General features: G+C 29.1%; 4 protein-coding genes across 6 annotated transcripts; 1 reads left to right on the forward strand and 3 right to left on the reverse strand.

Annotated features, from left to right (window-relative positions):
- The first annotated feature begins 3,295 nt into the window (after window positions 1-3,295).
- Window positions 3,296-6,629, forward strand: LOC101507442 (B3 domain-containing transcription factor VRN1). Of its 3 annotated transcripts, XM_073369764.1 has the most exons (5): window positions 3,296-3,776; window positions 4,753-4,818; window positions 4,927-5,602; window positions 5,687-5,901; window positions 5,987-6,629. In XM_073369764.1, the coding sequence occupies exons 3-5, from the start codon at window positions 4,945-4,947 to the stop codon at window positions 6,344-6,346; spliced, it is 1,233 nt and encodes a 410-aa protein (XP_073225865.1). In that variant the 5' UTR covers window positions 3,296-3,776; window positions 4,753-4,818; window positions 4,927-4,944; the 3' UTR covers window positions 6,347-6,629. The 3 variants fall into 3 exon arrangements, with proteins under 3 accessions (XP_073225865.1, XP_004507368.1, XP_004507369.1); XM_004507311.4 differs by lacking the exon at window positions 4,753-4,818 and having other exon boundaries at window positions 3,297-3,776; XM_004507312.4 differs by lacking the exon at window positions 4,753-4,818 and having other exon boundaries at window positions 3,298-3,776; window positions 5,702-5,901.
- Window positions 6,630-8,727: 2,098 nt separating this feature from the next.
- On the reverse strand, window positions 8,728-9,483 carry LOC101507954 (uncharacterized). Its single transcript, XM_004507313.4, has one exon. The coding sequence runs from the start codon at window positions 9,456-9,458 to the stop codon at window positions 8,943-8,945; it is 516 nt and encodes a 171-aa protein (XP_004507370.1). The 5' UTR covers window positions 9,459-9,483; the 3' UTR covers window positions 8,728-8,942.
- A 624-nt stretch (window positions 9,484-10,107) lies between these two features.
- LOC101508268 (uncharacterized) lies at window positions 10,108-10,864 on the reverse strand. The gene has a single exon (XM_004507314.4). The coding sequence runs from the start codon at window positions 10,836-10,838 to the stop codon at window positions 10,323-10,325; it is 516 nt and encodes a 171-aa protein (XP_004507371.1). The 5' UTR covers window positions 10,839-10,864; the 3' UTR covers window positions 10,108-10,322.
- A 5,393-nt stretch (window positions 10,865-16,257) lies between these two features.
- LOC101508591 (uncharacterized) lies at window positions 16,258-17,793 on the reverse strand. The gene has a single exon (XM_004507315.4). The coding sequence runs from the start codon at window positions 17,409-17,411 to the stop codon at window positions 16,530-16,532; it is 882 nt and encodes a 293-aa protein (XP_004507372.1). The 5' UTR covers window positions 17,412-17,793; the 3' UTR covers window positions 16,258-16,529.
- Between the last annotated feature and the right edge of the window lie 573 nt (window positions 17,794-18,366).

Here is an 18,366-nt window from a genome sequence, read left to right on the forward strand (position 1 = left end):
TAGGCCTGGGCCCAAGTGAAGCCCTAAAGAAGGGCTTTATGCCTCACCAAAAATTGTTTATTTACTTTACATTTGGGTCATTATGTATGGACTTGTACTTTTATGTTTAACTTAAATCATTTTGTATGGGCTTGCAATTTATTTTATTTTATTTTTTTAACAAATAAAAAGTTTAAAAACCGATATTAAAAAAAAACTGATATTTACATAGAGGTAAATAGATTTTAAGTGCTTATAAGATTTAAAATTTTATTTTTTGTCTTCATAAAAATTTTCCTAACATTTTTAGTAGTAGGAAGCAAGTGACCTTCTAACCACTTAAAAAATGTTCGAATTATACAATTCTTTGGAGATCAAATTTTGTTGCAATCTATAATAATTTATGATATTTTGTTGCATTAGATAGGGTCCTATAATCAATATATTGGATTTTGACTTTATTTTAGTCCCCTCAATTCTTGTTGATCGATTAAATGTGATTTTACGTTTAAAATAGCCCATTTAAGTTATTTTGTTATTTTTTATTTTATTTAAATAAATATTTTCTACACAAATTTAATTTTTTTTTTTTTGCATTTTAGATATTATTTTATTGTTTGAACGTGATGTAGTAGTATTTGTTGTTCTAATGTAACATTTCTTATTTTTTTTGTCTTAGTAAGATGTTTTTTGAAACAATAATAGTTATAATAATAATTATTATTATTTTCACTAATCAAAAGAGATTTATATTTATAACTAATTTTGACAAATCACATATAGTTTTTTTTAGTTTTAAATTGAAAAATTGATTTGTATTAGAATAAATATAAAGATGGTGAAATCTTAATTTAATATTATTGGTTTGTTTGTCTTTTAACATTTATGAAAATCTTTTTAAATCAATTTGGGTGAAGTATTCGGCCTAATAATATTGCATTATCAATTCAATTAAACCTTATAAATAATATATTGGATTTTAAATCAAAATCAAAATAAAAATATTTTAAATCAACTATATTTATATGTAAAAGTAAAGTATTTCATACAAATTAATCTTTTGTATCAACCATATTTTATGTGATAATATAAAGTCATCATTGATTTAAACCTTGCTAACGACTATACAATATTGCTTGTGACTCCATATCAACTAATTTAAGGATTATTTTTGTTTTCTCAACCATATTTTTATACCCGTGTGGTATTTGTTTTTATTTTATGTTATATAATCAAACACTTTTTTACAAGTATAAGATTTTATATGTACTTTTATAGACAATTTTCTGAGTATGACACACTAGTATTAAAATAATATAAACAACTTTTTTTTCTTGGCCGGTAAACTTATAAAATAGCATGATTGTCAACAAATATAATAGTTATAGTTAACATTTAATATATTTGTTATTTGTCTATAATTTAATTTAATTGATAAATATTAATTATCAATTGTTAGGTTATTATTTCGTTTATAGATTAAAAAAAAATTGATGATTCAACATGAAAATACTATATTTATTGAAATTATATATAAAAAAATTATTTAATTAATCAAAATTCAATCCCAATTGCACTATTGAACAACCAATGAACTTTTTCTTGTCAACCACCGTTGAACCTTAAATTAATGTCTTTACCGATCTATTGTCCGATCTAATGTACGTTGTTTAATATTAATTCTTCCCAAATTTTTACGATGGTTAAATAAAATCATAACCTCTTGCAATATATATATATATATATATATATATATATTAACACCAAAAAGAAATTCAATTAATGCACTTTCCTTTCACGACATTATTATTACCTCGTTAAGAAACGCATTGTTGTTTTTTCTTTTAAACAGAGGGATATAAATGGAGGTGTCGTTAGCATTTATTTGTTTCCACTATTAGTAACGTGCAATTATAGAATCACATGAAATTATAGGGAACTAATAAGTTTTAAACAAAACAGAAAATGATATTTTGCAACACAATTTCACAACAATATAGGAAATCATTTGTATGATTAACCCAATTCAAATATTTACGTTTGCTCGACCATTAACTGAACATAATAAATCCCGATTTCAAATGTTCAAATATAATATCTATCAATCCAAATTGTATTCAGCTATCCATGATCCTAGTTTTTCTTTTTCCCTGTAAAATGAATGTAAATACCAAAACAAATTTATATACAATTATAAACTTCCTACTTTTAATCCGAAATATTATATTTAATTTAACATAATATATTATTTTCAATTTAGACTTGTATTTTTTTTATCTTTACAATTGTACTACATTTTTACTTTAGTTTTTATAAAATGTATTTATATTATAATTAGTTCACGTAATATATGCGTAATATTTATTTTAATTTCTATGTAGAACATATTATAGGTACACTAAAATCAAATATTTTAGTTTTGAAGTCTTAATTGAACTGATAAATGATATTACTAAACTGTGTTTAATATCGGACACAATTGAAATAGAATTAACTTTTGTAGATAGAATTTATTAAAAATCGACAACAAAAATTAAATATTATATATATATATATATATATACGTTACATGAATTAATTTCAATATAAATAAATTTTAGAGAAATCAAAAGAAAACAATAAATATATATTTACGATTTTTTTGGCCTTAGTCTTTATAAAAGTATGTTTTTAAAATTTTTAATCCATGAAACTATACATTTTTTGGTATTTTATTTTGAGAAATGCTAATACGTTCCTTTATGTCATTTGTTAATATAATAAATATATAAATTTTATAATGAAAAATATATATTTTATTTTAAAAAAATATAATTATTATTTGTACAATTATGAATATATAAAAGCACATATTAGCATGACTCTTTTATTTTTGCAAAATTTATTTATATTAAAATAAATTCTTATAATATGTAGAATATTTAATTTTAATTCCTTTAAATAAAAACTAAAATAATATTTACATAAATCCAAAACCAAAAATATATATTTACATGAACTAAAACCAAAACTTTATAAAAAAAATATATATTTTTATATAACTTGAGTAAAATATAGATACTAAAAAGATGTTTAAAAAATTACATGACTAGAAGAAAAATTATATTTACATGACCAAGATATATATATAGGTATTAGAAGATGTGATAAATATATCATAAACTTATACACAACAAACTGCAGTATTCTAAGTTCAAACATAAGACAAAATGTTAAATCTAGTAGTATTAGCATTTCCAAATTATAAGAGTTAAGATTTAAAGATGAAGGTATATTTATTTAATTTAACAAGTAAAAAATAACAAAACTCTTTAAATAAAATAAAACAAGCGGCTCGCTCTGTTCCAAACTCCAAACGGAAACAACAAAAGTGGTTTTAAAAAAAAAACTGGAAATGAGAAAGTTGTTTGGAAATTCCAAACTGGGAAAACCTCTGATTTTGTGCTCACTCACTGAGTCACCAACTCGTTATTAGGCCAAATTTTATGCCTTTTTTTTTCTTGGTGGGGTGTTTTTTTATAACCCTTTAAAAAGTTGAAACAAAAAAAAAACCATTGTTTTAGTCAAAAAAGCTGAGAAGCTTGCAAAATGCAAAGGGTATAGTGAGTGATGTTGAAGTAGATCTGAAAGTTGAAGCAATTCAACTAACTAGAGCTCAAAAGATTTCAACTTTGATTCAAAGGGACATCCATCAAATGCTTTAAGGTTTTTGTTTTGGTTTTTCTCAGTGTCGGAAAATGCCTTGTCCTTCATTTCACAAGCTTGTTCTACCCTCTACTCTACAAGCTAAGCAACTGGTATACCTAATTTTCTCTCCCTTTCTTCTATTAATCTTTGGAGTGTTGTTTTTTATTTTTGGTTTTTGACTTTTTTTTTTCTAGTTGATTTTTTGCATGAATTATTTTTTGGAGTGGCTGGTTATTATTTGGTTTATGAGAATTTTGTTAGAGTGAAAGAATTTTGTTAGATTTTTTGCATGAATTATGGGTCTTGCTTTTCCTTTCCCCCCACCACCCCCAAACTTTGTCACCTCTTTCATCAAGTTTAGATTTTTTTTTTATAAGAACAAGTTTTATTTTTAAAAAATAGATATAAAAAAATAAAAATCATAATTTTTTGGGGTCATGGTCTTAAGATTTTAGGAGATTCAATACTTTGTTGGGTTGTCTGACCTGAAATTAGTCCTGAACTTAAAGTCAATAAAGTGTGGTTGGCTAATTTTATGTCCTATTTCCAACAGTGTACACACACATATACAAGCCTTTTAGTTTTCTCTATTTTATTTTATTTTTTAAAAATCCTCCAAAAATATTGTCAGATTTTTTAAAAGCCTTTCAAGCTCAATAAGTAAATATAAATAGTTTTTGTGTTTTGCTTCAGAGATCTACTTTGTATTGAGCACAAGCTATTTCTTTTGCCACTGGTTCTAGAAAATGCAAAACACTTACTCATGCATTGAACATTAGTTTTGTGTTTCCCTGTCACTCAAATTGAGTTTAATACTTAAACCCCATGCATTTGTATTTTAAAAAGATTCTCAAGTATCTCTAGTTTGACAACACTTGATTCTGAACTTGGCTTACTTAAAAGCTGATCTTGTTAAAACAAATTCATAAACATAGAATAATAGTATATTGCACTTTGTGAAATGATTAATTTTTTTTTTATATTGTCATGGCATGGTTTGGTCTTCAATTTGATATTTCATTAGCAAAGCATTTCGTGTTAGTTTTTGTTGTTGTGGTGTACTTATGACTTATGTGATTTGTGTAGTTTTGAATCTTGTTGGACTAAGTGCAAGATAACACTGTTACAGTTTTGCAAACACCTCAAAACCAGGTTTAGAGTTAAAAACTTTGTCGTCGTGGTGCAAAACAGCTTATGCAGTGTTGTAATATTGTAGCAATTTGCCAACATTTGGAACCTAACTTGATTTATGAATTGCAGAGGCTTCCAGATAATTTTATGAGAAAATATGGGGGCCAGATTTCTCCAATCGTTACTCTCACAGTTCCTGATGGCAGTGTATGGCGTGTAGGATTAAAAAAGTCAGACAACAAATTTTGGTTCCGTGATGGTTGGAATGAATTTGTTCATCGCTATTCCATCAGTACTGGATACTTGTTACTTTTTAGATACGAAGGAAAGTCGTCTTTCAATGTTAATATTTTCAGTTTGGCTACTTCTGAGATTAACTATCAATCATCGACCGCACAAAGCAGTAAGGAAGGGCCTTACTATGCAAAATGTCTTAAGATTTTCGAAGAATTGGAAGACGAAGATTCCATTGAATTACTGGATTCGATGCCTTCAAAACTTACTCCTGGCCCATTGCAAAACAAAGCTTTTTCTGGATCAGCTGATAAATTCACACCCGGCAAGTCTCATTCGCCTCCAGCCCTACAGAATCTGTTCAATGCATCTAAACTTAATAGCATAAACTGGGGAGACGGTGGGAATACTCTTTCTTCCAGAAGCGCCAATTCGGTAGACAACCATTTGACCAGAGATATAGGTCTCCAGTTTAATGTAGTTGAGTTTAAAAAGTCTACCGAAGAAGTGAAGCTGCGAGCGGCTATCGATGAAAAGGTTAAAAAATCTGCTACAAAGAAGCGGAAATCAGGTCTTAGTTATTGCTTATAAGTTTATAACTGACTTTTCTTTCTCCGATTTGGTTATCTAAATTGAAAGTATGTAATCAATACAGTTTGTGAAAGTACAGATGTCCAGGAACCTTCTTCTGATCATGAAGACGAGGTAGAAATGCGTAATAGATTTTACGAAAGTGCATCTGCAAGGAAAAGAACCGTGACAGCTGAAGAACGAGAAAAAGCGATTAATGCAGCAAAAGAGTTTGAACCAACTAATCCTTTCTGCCGCGTTGTCCTGCGGCCCTCCTATTTATATAGAGGATGCATAATGGTGATCCCTTGAATTCAACGCAACACATTTTTTCCTTCTTCTTCAACATTTCGATCTTGCATACTAAATTCTTTCGGTTTTCCAGTATCTTCCATCCTGTTTTGCAGAGAAGCATTTGAACGGCGTTTCAGGATTTATCAAACTTCAAATCTCGGATGGGAGGCAGTGGCCGGTTCGCTGCCTTTATAGAGGGGGTAGAGCTAAGTTAAGCCAGGGATGGTTTGAATTCTCATTAGAGAATAATTTAGGGGAAGGCGATGTCTGTGTGTTTGAGCTGCTCGGAACGAAGGATGTAGTGCTGCAAGTTACTGTTTTTCGTATTACTGGGGATGAAGGACCGTTGAGCCCGCCGCCTTTGCAGCAAAACCAACATGTGAGGCCAGCTAAACTGTTAACCAGTCCCTTTCAGCATCACCTCACTTCAACTAAACTGCATGGAAATTAACTTCATTTCTGATAGACCATAGCTAAACTTAAGTATTAGTATCGCATGTTTCTGTGTGATCGGCTTGTGATCTAAACTTAGACGCCTTTCATGTCCGACATTTCAGAATGACTTCAGTGTAACATAGTTTTTAGCATGTTGTCGGTTTGCTTGGTTTGTAAATAGATGGTTTCAATCTAGCTTATATCAGAAACTGAAGAAGGTTGTTTCTGTTTTTCTTTTCTTTTTTTTTCCTTTCAATTAAGTTATGTTTAAGAGCTTCTCTTCCACTATTTCAGCTTGATTCGCGTTGGAGTCTTTTTGCCTTTCAGATTCATCTTTTCTACTAACTTGATTTACATTATGTCTTGGAAAATTCTGTAATCAAGTAAGTATATTAACTAAGTTAATCAAGGTTTTGTTTGAATAAGTTAGTATTAAACAAAAGGTGAAAATTTTCTAAGTTGGTTAATTGATTCTCATTATATCGTCATTTTGTGATGACGTTATTAACTGATGTAACATGCAACTTCCAATTTTGGTTGAAGAGTTGGTTGGTGAAAAATAATAGATATCAATTTGGTTTTGTATGAAAAGGGATTTAACTAAATAGAAGAAAAGACTGTTTAAATTGGTTTCTCCTTGTCTGTATTTTATCTCGGATGGTAGAACTCTTTTGCATCACGGGTCCATTTGTTATGTTGGTTTCTCTTCGTCCTTTTGTGAAACGTCATTTTAGCATATATATTTTTGGCCAAAGTGATATTTTCCATTAACATGAGAAAACGATATACTCCTTGATTTTTGGCTTTATAGGGGTTCCTTGTTTTTCCTGCTAGCCTTTGACGTCTGCATGCACCAAAGACTACCCTGAAAATTCTTTACTGATGTGAAAGTGCTTACTGGTTATTGCTTGTAATCCTGATTCCTGCAATCCCCTTTCTTTGCTCTTCTCATCTTATAGGGGAAAAATTATTGGCATTTACTTATGATAATTTAAACTATTTCTAACTCATGTCAAGTAGTTAATAACACAAGAATGTTAGTGTGGTAACAAAAAGTAGTTAATAACTCAAAAGAATGTTGATAAAATTTGTGGTTATCAGTTGGTTGAAAACTTGACATACTTTTTCGAATTCATTTCCCTTTATCTGTTATTAATTTGCAAGAGTGCATTGATGTGCAGCCTACTTTGTCATATCCCATAATTAGACAAGCGTTGATAGTTACGAAATTGTGATTCAAACTAAGAATTGGAACAGTTTTCTTATGAATTGTGACTCGAATTTTATTATGAATTATAAGATCATGGTTGGTGAAAATGTGTCTTCTTTTTTTATTTTTTTGAGATAAAAATATGTCATTTTAAGTAAAAACATGTAGCATACAGAGAAAAAACATAAAATGGAACATCAAATACAAACTTCAATATAATTCAAGATTCAAATCATAAACTAAATGAAAATAAAAGTTATTGGCTTCACAAAATTTAAGGGCAAGTTGCCATCATAATGAAATACATGTTGTGATTCACATCCAAAACAGATAATTGGTTTCAATTTAGTCTCATAATTAAACGATAATTGTCGTGTACAAGAAGATACTAATAAGCATCCTTGCAATTAGTTTCTTTTCATACCCTGCTATCTTCTAGCCATAAGAGAACAAATCACACTTGGTTAACCAGAATAATTCAGCACTACAACTCTTGTACCAAACCAAATATCAAACAGCCATATAACTACATAAGTGCAAGACACTGTAAGCTAAAGAAGAAAGATCCTAGCCATGTACTAATCATCTCTAATTGTCAAATTCATTCATAAAAATTAGCCAAATAACAATAAGATTACGGATATGTTAGAGTTGACTTATTTGAACTTATTTACTAGCATAAGCACTTGGGAGGGAGACTAACTTACGACCTATGAAGCACATGCATTGACACACGCAGATACTCAGACACACCGATAACAATTTGAGAAAATGAAAATAATTTATAACTTACATGAAAACTGTTCGACTTAGATTTTATATTTTGTTATAGAAATAGTTTATATATAAAACACTAAAACAAAGAAAAGCTTATGCTACAATCACTTAAGGGTCTGTTTGGGAGGGAGGGGAAGTGGACACAAGTTTGGTTCAAAGGAGGGGAGGGAGGAGAGGTTTTTAATGGCTTTGTGTTTGGTTCAAAGGGAAGAGAGGGATTTTTAATGGTATTTAAGTTACATGGAGCTCCTCCCCTCCCTCCAAATCCTCCCAAAATGGAGAGAAAGCAAAATAAATTCTAGAAGGGATTTTGGCTCCCTCTTCTTCCCCCTCCTAAAAATTAAATCAAACATAAAAACTTAAAAATATTACACCTCCCCTTCATCTACCTCCAACCAAACACACCCTAATTGAAGTCTTTATAGAAACAAGACCTACAAATCAGTTTCAGTTTCTTCCACTAAACTTGTATTGTATTCAACAGAAGACATAAAAACACAACAAAACCATGGTAAGCATATGAAAAACAGAGCAAAACATGGCTGCATTTTGAAACAGAATCAACAACATTTAACAATATTATTCCAAAACTCGCAAAAGCAAAGTTTGAATTCCCTTGATGAATTCAATCAAGGTCTTTAACGATTTTGATTCCCATGCTACTAGCAGTACCAATAATAGACTTGGAAATTGACTCAAGAGGCATGTTCTGCAAGTAAGGATCGGACTGTTTAACCTTAGCGATTTCATACACGTGCCGAAGTGAAAGAGTTGTGGCGGTCACGTGACCTGGACGAGTACTTCCCGATTCGATGCCGGCGGCTTTCTTGAGGTACCACGTGACGGAAGGAGATTTAACTGTGAAATCAAACGTGTTATCTTTGTAAGCTGTTATTGTAACCGACATTGGAGTATCTGCCTTGAATTTCTGAGTTCGTGCGTTGAAGTCTTTGCAGAACGCCATTAGGTTAAGTCGGTATTGACCTAACGCTGGTCCCACTGGTGGCGCTGGACGTGCGGCACCTGCCGGAACTCTCAATCGGATCGTCGCTGCTACCGCCTTAGGAACGCTCATCGTCGACGACTGGAAGTGGTTGTGGTGGTTTGGGTTTGAGATTGATGAGAGCAGCCACACAACCATTGAGGGTTTAACCTTCCTTGTTCATAATTTGGGCTGGGCTGGGCTGGGCTGCTCAAATATCATTTTATGGGCTGGGTACTTCTTTTTCAAAAACAACTACAAGCTCTTGAAAACTTCTTTTTCCACTCTAGATTTTTTTTTTCAACTTTTAAATTTTATTAGTCAAAATAGTCAATTTAAATATGTATTTATATCTATAATCTACCTCTAAAATGTCTTGCACTAAAACAAGTAGTACTGATAAAGGTTAAAAAAAGTCATTATATATACATAGCGTTTTAGCAGATTCATTTATACTTTGATTGTAATTATTGAATTCCATGATAAAAATACATTTTTAATTTATTAGTTACCCCATTTTTGTTTGTCTGTTCCAAGGACACAAGTTTGGTTCAAAGGAGGGGAGGGAGGAGAGGTTTTTAATGGCTTTGTGTTTGGTTCAAAGGGAAGAGAGGGATTTTTAATGGTATTTAAGTTACATGGAGCTCCTCCCCTCCCTCCAAATCCTCCCAAAATGGAGAGAAAGCAAAATAAATTCTAGAAGGGATTTTGGCTCCCTCTTCTTCCCCCTCCTAAAAATTAAATCAAACATAAAAACTTAAAAATATTACACCTCCCCTTCATCTACCTCCAACCAAACACACCCTAATTGAAGTCTTTATAGAAACAAGACCTACAAATCAGTTTCAGTTTCTTCCACTAAACTTGTATTGTATTCAACAGAAGACATAAAAACACAACAAAACCATGGTAAGCATATGAAAAACAGAGCAAAACATGGCTGCATTTTGAAACAGAATCAACAACATTTAACAATATTATTCCAAAACTCGCAAAAGCAAAGTTTGAATTCCCTTGATGAATTCAATCAAGGTCTTTAACGATTTTGATTCCCATGCTACTAGCAGTACCAATAATAGACTTGGAAATTGACTCAAGAGGCATGTTCTGCAAGTAAGGATCGGACTGTTTAACCTTAGCGATTTCATACACGTGCCGAAGTGAAAGAGTTGTGGCGGTCACGTGACCTGGACGAGTACTTCCCGATTCGATGCCGGCGGCTTTCTTGAGGTACCACGTGACGGAAGGAGATTTAACTGTGAAATCAAACGTGTTATCTTTGTAAGCTGTTATTGTAACCGACATTGGAGTATCTGCCTTGAATTTCTGAGTTCGTGCGTTGAAGTCTTTGCAGAACGCCATTAGGTTAAGTCGGTATTGACCTAACGCTGGTCCCACTGGTGGCGCTGGACGTGCGGCACCTGCCGGAACTCTCAATCGGATCGTCGCTGCTACCGCCTTAGGAACGCTCATCGTCGACGACTGGAAGTGGTTGTGGTGGTTTGGGTTTGAGATTGATGAGAGCAGCCACACAACCATTGAGGGTTTAACCTTCCTTGTTCATAATTTGGGCTGGGCTGGGCTGGGCTGCTCAAATATCATTTTATGGGCTGGGTACTTCTTTTTCAAAAACAACTACAAGCTCTTGAAAACTTCTTTTTCCACTCTAGATTTTTTTTTTCAACTTTTAAATTTTATTAGTCAAAATAGTCAATTTAAATATGTATTTATATCTATAATCTACCTCTAAAATGTCTTGCACTAAAACAAGTAGTACTGATAAAGGTTAAAAAAAGTCATTATATATACATAGCGTTTTAGCAGATTCATTTATACTTTGATTGTAATTATTGAATTCCATGATAAAAATACATTTTTAATTTATTAGTTACCCCATTTTTGTTTGTCTGTTCCAATAATTTTGATTATTCTAATTATTTTTATTAAATATTAAAGAATATATTTTGATTTTCACAACAACAAAAAAATTATGAACTTTATTTTTCTTATAAACAAAATGAATTAAGAGAAAACAAGAGATACTCCAACCATTTATAAAATATATAAATCACATAATAGAAAGATACTTCATAAAATTGATAAATCAAAATTGTAAATAGTATATTTCCTTCTTTCCAACACAACAACGTCCGAATTTAATTTTAATATATTAAGAATTAAAGTTAAGTTTAAAAAAGAGATAAATAATTAAAGAAAAATAAAATTTAAAATAATTCTTTAAAAAATTGTTTTACAATTAAAGTGAGTATTACATGTAGTTATTGAAGCACAGATGTAATAGTGAAAATTGATTGGTTTATATTACAATTACAATTTTAAATCTAACTACTTGATTTATTTTCTAGAGTTCTCCGGTCTTTCAAAATAAGCATTACATGTAGTTATTAAAGCACAAATGTAATAGTGAAAATTTATGATAATTAATAGGTGTTTTCCTTTATTTTGTCGATCAATATTTTTGTTGTGTGTTAACTTTTGAGTCAAATGTTCTTTTAAGAATTTATTTGATGATTTATCATCTTCTATACGATTTAATATGACAACTTTTTATGTTTAATCTAAATACTAAATACTAATTTGGTTCATCAGTAATTTGAGATGTCTCAAATATTCCACAATCAAATGATGTCAAAGGAAACTTTAAAAGGTGATGGAAGAAAATAATTTTTAGAAAGATTTAGATTGATATATTATAGTGAGTTATATGCATATTTGTTAGAATATTCCTGTTATGTTTTGTTAAATATACACATTGGTCAATTCTAATCATTATGAAGAAATGAATTAGGAAGTAAGTTTTTAGTCTATTAGTCTCTTTGAGAATATTTCCTCCTAAACTAATATACCCTTAAAAAATAAGAAAAAACATAGTATCCACGAGGACAGTAGGACGTACCGGATAAGTAGCCATGTTTCATAGGTTAGAGGTGTTTTCTTTCTAATTTTTTGTTTGTGCATTTTTTTAATTTCTTTTTGGATATTTCTACTTTTTTATTCTTTCATCTTATTTTTAATATAAAACTTAATTTCTTCTATAGAGATTCATTATGTATTAATTTATATTATTTTTACTTTTCCGTTTCTATTATTACTTATTTTCTTCTATAGTCACATTCATTATGTATTAATTTGATTGTAAAATTTTATTTGAACATTTAAAATTTATTGCAAAATTGTAACTATTTCATTTTTTTATATTAATTATTTTAACCATTTACATTTACCAATATTATGAACAAACAATTTATAAATATAGATAAAAGATAATTTTTAGGAATTCATGTATGTCTCATACTTTTAACCATTGCAAATATAAATATTGCAACTAATATTATATTATTTTTCAGTGATATTAATTATTCCAAGTCCGCTTAATATAAGAGAAGTATAGGATCAAAACAAATCTAAATGGATAGGAAAAATGTGAAAAATCAAATCTGGAATTAAATGAAAGTGTTGTTTTATAGTAATGGTAAGTGAATGCATAAGTGATGTTTGAGGGGAAATGAATCAAATAATAAAAATTTAATTTAAACATGAGTTTAGTCTGTGTAATGATAGTATTTTTTCAGATTTAATTTCTGCAAATTAAATAATTGTTGCTTTTAATTCTTGGTGGCAGCTTATTAAACCACATTGCTTTATTTTATTGGGTCATGTATACCGTCCCCCGACTAAAAGCAATAGATTTTGAATTTATTAACGCTAAATTCAAACAAAAACTTTATAGAGATTAAAATAAAATAAAAAACTATAATTATAAGAATTAAAATTTTATTCAAATTTATAAAATTTAATATGCGTTAAAATAAATTAATATCCCATTTCAAGTTTTTTCTTTTAAAAAATTTACAATGAAAAAATATTATAAATATATGAATCTATATACTTCAGTGTCATGTAATCTAAAATACAAGACACACATTATAAATATTTAATAAATAGATGATCTTATCTAAAAGTATATATTTTTCTTCACCATTATTTTTTTATGAAAAATAAAAATTAAATTAGGGAGGCGGGGGATTTGAATATAAATCAATAATATTTTTCTAATACATACTGTATTTTTGTTTAAGATATAATTTTTTTTTTAACCATATTAAAAGTATCCACTATCATTTATCAATGATTAATCTATTAATCTATGTCAGAGATCATGATGGGCACAAAACACAAATTATCTTCTACCAACTAGATTTTCCACATACACAAGACTTGGAGATCCAACCCCTAACTATTTTTTAAAAGATCTCGAACCCCTTATCACTAGGTTTAACCCTTTATCATTTTCTTTTTCAGTTAAAAAAAATCTCACATCTAATTATGTTAAGAAAAACAATGAATCAATGTCTCCTCTTTTTAATTCGTTATATATCAAAGTATCTACTCCACTTATGGATACTTCTATTCAACAACAAATAACAATTTACAACTCTTTCTAGCTACTAAATAATAACTAATGTAGTAATAAATTTATAAATAAAAAACAATAATTTGTTATTGATTTCATAATAGACTTCTATAAATTATCATGTGAAAATTATTTATTACCTTGCTTTGCAATTTAAAATAAAAAATATTTATCTTTATAGTAAATCAATTTTCAATATCAATTAAAAACTAATCAAAGTAGGAAAAGTAGGAAAAGTAGGAAATGTGTAATCGGTACTTATCAAGTAATTTGGTGTTTGTAATGATCACTAAGTTGCCCTTACACAAGCTACAAACTAATTCTATTCTCTCTTTGGATAAGATTATCCCCCTCTCTTGAATATAAAATTACAAATACTATGGAATATAGTCATATAGATTAAAATATGTACATACAACTTAACACACCATACACATATCATTAAATTAAAATGTAATGTCAATGACTATGTTATTATAAGATTACAAAAATGTTGCATAAACCAAATTTATTCAAAAAATAATTTTAAAAATATTTCCAAGGTAAAATTTATGCTGATAGTAACATAACATGTGCTTGATATTATATAATATTACACACAAATCAAACATTTTTAAATAATTTAAATAATTAAATAAATTTATTTAGACAATAATATATCTCGCGTCTTAAATAATTTATCTAATTGTGGTTCATATAAAAATAATTAACTATAAATTTTTGGAAGTATCTTATAAAAAGAACTATATAAATTATTGCATTTCATCAGAGACGTTAAGAACAAAAACTAATTTTTTTGAATATTGTAGGGATGAAATTCAAAAAAAATATTTTTGATAGACTAAAACTGAAAACTGTTATATTTACGAGGACAAAAAATCTTTGTTAATTAACGTTTTTGTAACGTCCTTTAGTCCCTTAATGTTAAAGACCAAAAATATTTTTTTTTTTAATATTACAAGAATGTAAACAAAAAAACAATTACGAGAACCAAAATAAAAAAAATGTTATATTTACAGGAACCAAATACATATTTAAACAATTACTTTTTTATGGGTATTAAAAATTATAGTTAAGTGCAATTAATTATTTGGGTTTCATGGTGAATACAAGTTAAATTTACTAAATTATCATTTTTAAATGTTAAATATTTAACTATTGACATTAAATATTATGAATTAATAAATTTTCTATGCTTATAATAGTAGCAAGAGGGAGTATGTTAATTTGTTTTTTTTTTCAGCCATTTTTTCAATTTCGAAATAAATCAAATAAAAATGATAACAATTTTTAAAATGTATTATTAACTTTATAATTTTTTGAAATATTGAAATAAATCTACAAAACAAATGTTTTCAATTCTCTAAACATATAAAAAAAGAAAATTAAATGCAATAATAGATATTAAATAAAATAATCAGTGCAATTCTCTAAACACAAAATGAAATTCTCTAAGGATATAAATATAAAAATTAAATGAAATAATAGGTATTAAATAAAATATATTTTAGCAATATAGATGTTCGTATACTTCATTCAAACAATTTCTACAGAATGCATTCACTAATGATCATTACAAATCTTAACATAAACATGGAAATTATATACAATAATGGACGTTAAATACAAAAATTTGCCTGAAATAAAATGCATTTTACAAATTTTAAATTTAGGAACTTAAAAACAATCATAAAAATGTATTTTCAAATAGTCTTAACAATCACAAATAATCTTAAAAACAATCATGAGAATTTGCCTCTATTTTATTTTGTATTATTCTACTCCGTTCCGTTTCATTTATTTTAAAATACACAAATAGTCTTAAGTTTATGTGATGTCTCTTACAAGACCATTAAAACACTATTGGCATGAAGGTTGTGTAGATTTTGTGAAAAACATTTTGGTAGATATTGACATACCTACCATTTTTGTGTCCCTTATTTGACACTGCATCTATAGTCCTAAAATGAAAGTTCTTGAAGATTTCTCATCCTCTAGAGGTATTTGCCATAGTAATCTTATTTTTCCTGAGTTATGTTATGTGTTTCTTAGAAATTCAAAAAAAAGAAAAGTATTTAATAGAAGAAAAAAAAATTAAAAATTAATTGAAAATAATCGTATAGTTTCTATAACAATTATTTTACGTAGATACTTAAAAAATAATAATTTTCTTTATGATAAAGAAACATAAAATAACTTCTGTTTTTCTGTAGAGGTTTTAAAAAATAACCTCTAAATTATTTAATATCAATTTTTTTATAAAATTTGTAATAAAGGAGCCTAAAAAGGATGGAGGAAACACTTTAAGTAAATCCATAGGCAATTATATTATAATTAACCTATAGAATCCTGACTTAGTTTATCTTTATATTTAGCCTATAATCTAAGTGTTACAATCAATTTCTAAAGTTTCATTAATCTGAAGTTGGTATACTTCAGCTGAAACTTGTTAGAACAAATTCACAAACATTGAAATATTGCACTTTTGAGATTAATCAATGTATTTTAGCATCATCATAGGTGTGGTTTTCAATTTGGTATCTCATTATGATAAATTAAGATCCAGAGGATGATTCTTACATTTACTGAGTCCACCATAGTAGACTTAAATAGACACCATATAGTTCTAAACTATTCCAACATTGTATAGCTAATAGTTTAGTTGATGATTTCTTGAAAACTTATAAAATTCAAGCAAATAGCATAAAACACACTATAATACAGATTATTGAGTCACATAATCCCATGCCTTTTGCATATCCTCAAGATCTTAAAAAAGTACAAACCATGGTATATTATTTGGCTTGCTTGAAACCTTCATTGACCACAGTGGAATCCATAACTTTACTTTGAATTCTCTCATATTCCAACCTGTCAACAATGGTACATTTTTTGGCCAATTTCAAGCATACAACTCCTGCAAATATCATTATAGCAGAAAGTATCCAACTGAACTGTAAATTGGCTAACCCTTTAGCCCGAAAATCTGCCTCTTTCGATCCACAAGTGACTGCTCCGTGAATTTCACTACCACTCTCCCTACCCAAATTCATCACACATCCTTCAGGAACAAATGCAGGAATCCACAACATAAACCCCATGTTTATAAACCAACATCCTTGGAAGATAATCGAAACGGAAAGCACGATGGCTGCGTTGAAACTGTTGGGAAAAATGGTTGCAGCCAGAGCTGATGCAAGTGAGACAAAAACTATGAGCTGTAGCAGCCAGTGGTAATGGCCTTCAAGTCCAACATGGTCAGTGGAATGAAAATGGAGTAAGAAAAGCTCTTGACTGAAAACTGAGGATGCAAGTATACCAACAAATCCAGAGAAGAGTTCAAGTGAATCAGTCAACTCAGTAGAGAGTGAAAAACCAGCAAACAAAGCAAGGTGTATGAACATAGTTGCATGCTCAAAGTTATCAAGCTTAAAAGCATAGTGGAAATAAGGGAAATCTAGAATTTGTATAAGAATTGCTAGGATGGAAAATGATAAAATTGAAACAAGTTCCAAGTGTTTGAGTTTGAATTGAGATGTATTAAGTTGGTACCAGAATCTTACAGTGAAATTGGAAGGACCCTTCACAATGTAAGATTTTATAGTGTTGATGATGTGCCATAGGCCAAGAAATGTGAGAGCAAAACCCTGCACTAAGTGTGCTAGAAACAACCCCATGACAATTTTGTATATTTTTTCAGAATACAACACTTGTTATTTATCTTGATTTTTTCACTTAAATATATGAAGTCATTAGGAACATGATGCTTGTACGGAATAAATTGCTTCATATGCATCAATTTTATCTTTTATTTTTTTGTTGGATAAAAGGTGCTTTATATTTATATGATGTGATTAGTCCACGCATTTTACTAAGTAGTGCATGGTGCATGTGTTTCCACAAACAGAAAAAATAACCTATGTTTTGTGCAACATCATGATATAAGATGAAAATGGGAACACCACTTCATCAGTAATTTAAGTAACCAACATGGTGTGGCATAGGCGGTAGATGTTTGGATCCTTTAACTATTTAGTTGAGGTCTCATCTCCAACCGATGCATATGAAAAAATATATGATGAAAGATGTCAACCCTTTAAATAGATCTCAGTTATAATAAGTGATTAATCTCTATAGTTACGCGTAAGAATACTTTGGTTTAACATGAAGTAAGCCTCAAGTAAAGTTTAATGGTCCTCTTATTTTGTTCAAAATCCTATGCTCTAATTGGAAATCCGCATCATAAATTGGAGGATAAGAGATATCTCCTCTTTAAAAAGCACTAGAGATGTAACAGCAATCAACATATTACATCATACAACCTTCCTTTCTTGGTGAAGATCAAAATCCCCATGACTATAGTGGTTGGCTTTTTGCATAAAACCATTCACATAGATTTTGTCCCTTGGATGGCGTGGAGAGTGAAATTTCTCCAATAAATTCATGTGGCTAGCAGGAAGTTCCCACTCATTAAAATAAGTTGATTTTCCATTACATCAAAATTCATGTAAAAAAGTATGTGATAGAGAAAGACAATATTTTCTGTCTATTATCTATTATTTTACTATTGTCTCCTCTAAAATGGATAAATTAAATAGTAGATATTCATCGCATCCATATTACTCCCTTTAT

This window comes from Cicer arietinum, chromosome 6 (genome assembly GCF_000331145.2).
Source record: "Cicer arietinum cultivar CDC Frontier isolate Library 1 chromosome 6, Cicar.CDCFrontier_v2.0, whole genome shotgun sequence".
Classification (NCBI taxonomy): domain Eukaryota; kingdom Viridiplantae; phylum Streptophyta; class Magnoliopsida; order Fabales; family Fabaceae; genus Cicer; species Cicer arietinum.

Bases quoted from the DNA above. Each gene is read 5' to 3' on its own strand.
- LOC101507442 (XM_004507311.4), top strand. From the start codon at position 3,717: ATGCCTTGTCCTTCATTTCACAAGCTTGTTCTACCCTCTACTCTACAA. The intron at 5,603-5,686 runs GTCTTAGTTATT...TAATCAATACAG, and splicing joins TACAAAGAAGCGGAAATCAG to TTTGTGAAAGTACAGATGTC. The intron at 5,902-5,986 runs GTGATCCCTTGA...TCGGTTTTCCAG, and splicing joins TATATAGAGGATGCATAATG to TATCTTCCATCCTGTTTTGC.
- LOC101507954 (XM_004507313.4), bottom strand. From the start codon at position 9,458: ATGGTTGTGTGGCTGCTCTCATCAATCTCAAACCCAAACCACCACAAC.
- LOC101508268 (XM_004507314.4), bottom strand. From the start codon at position 10,838: ATGGTTGTGTGGCTGCTCTCATCAATCTCAAACCCAAACCACCACAAC.
- LOC101508591 (XM_004507315.4), bottom strand. From the start codon at position 17,411: ATGGGGTTGTTTCTAGCACACTTAGTGCAGGGTTTTGCTCTCACATTT.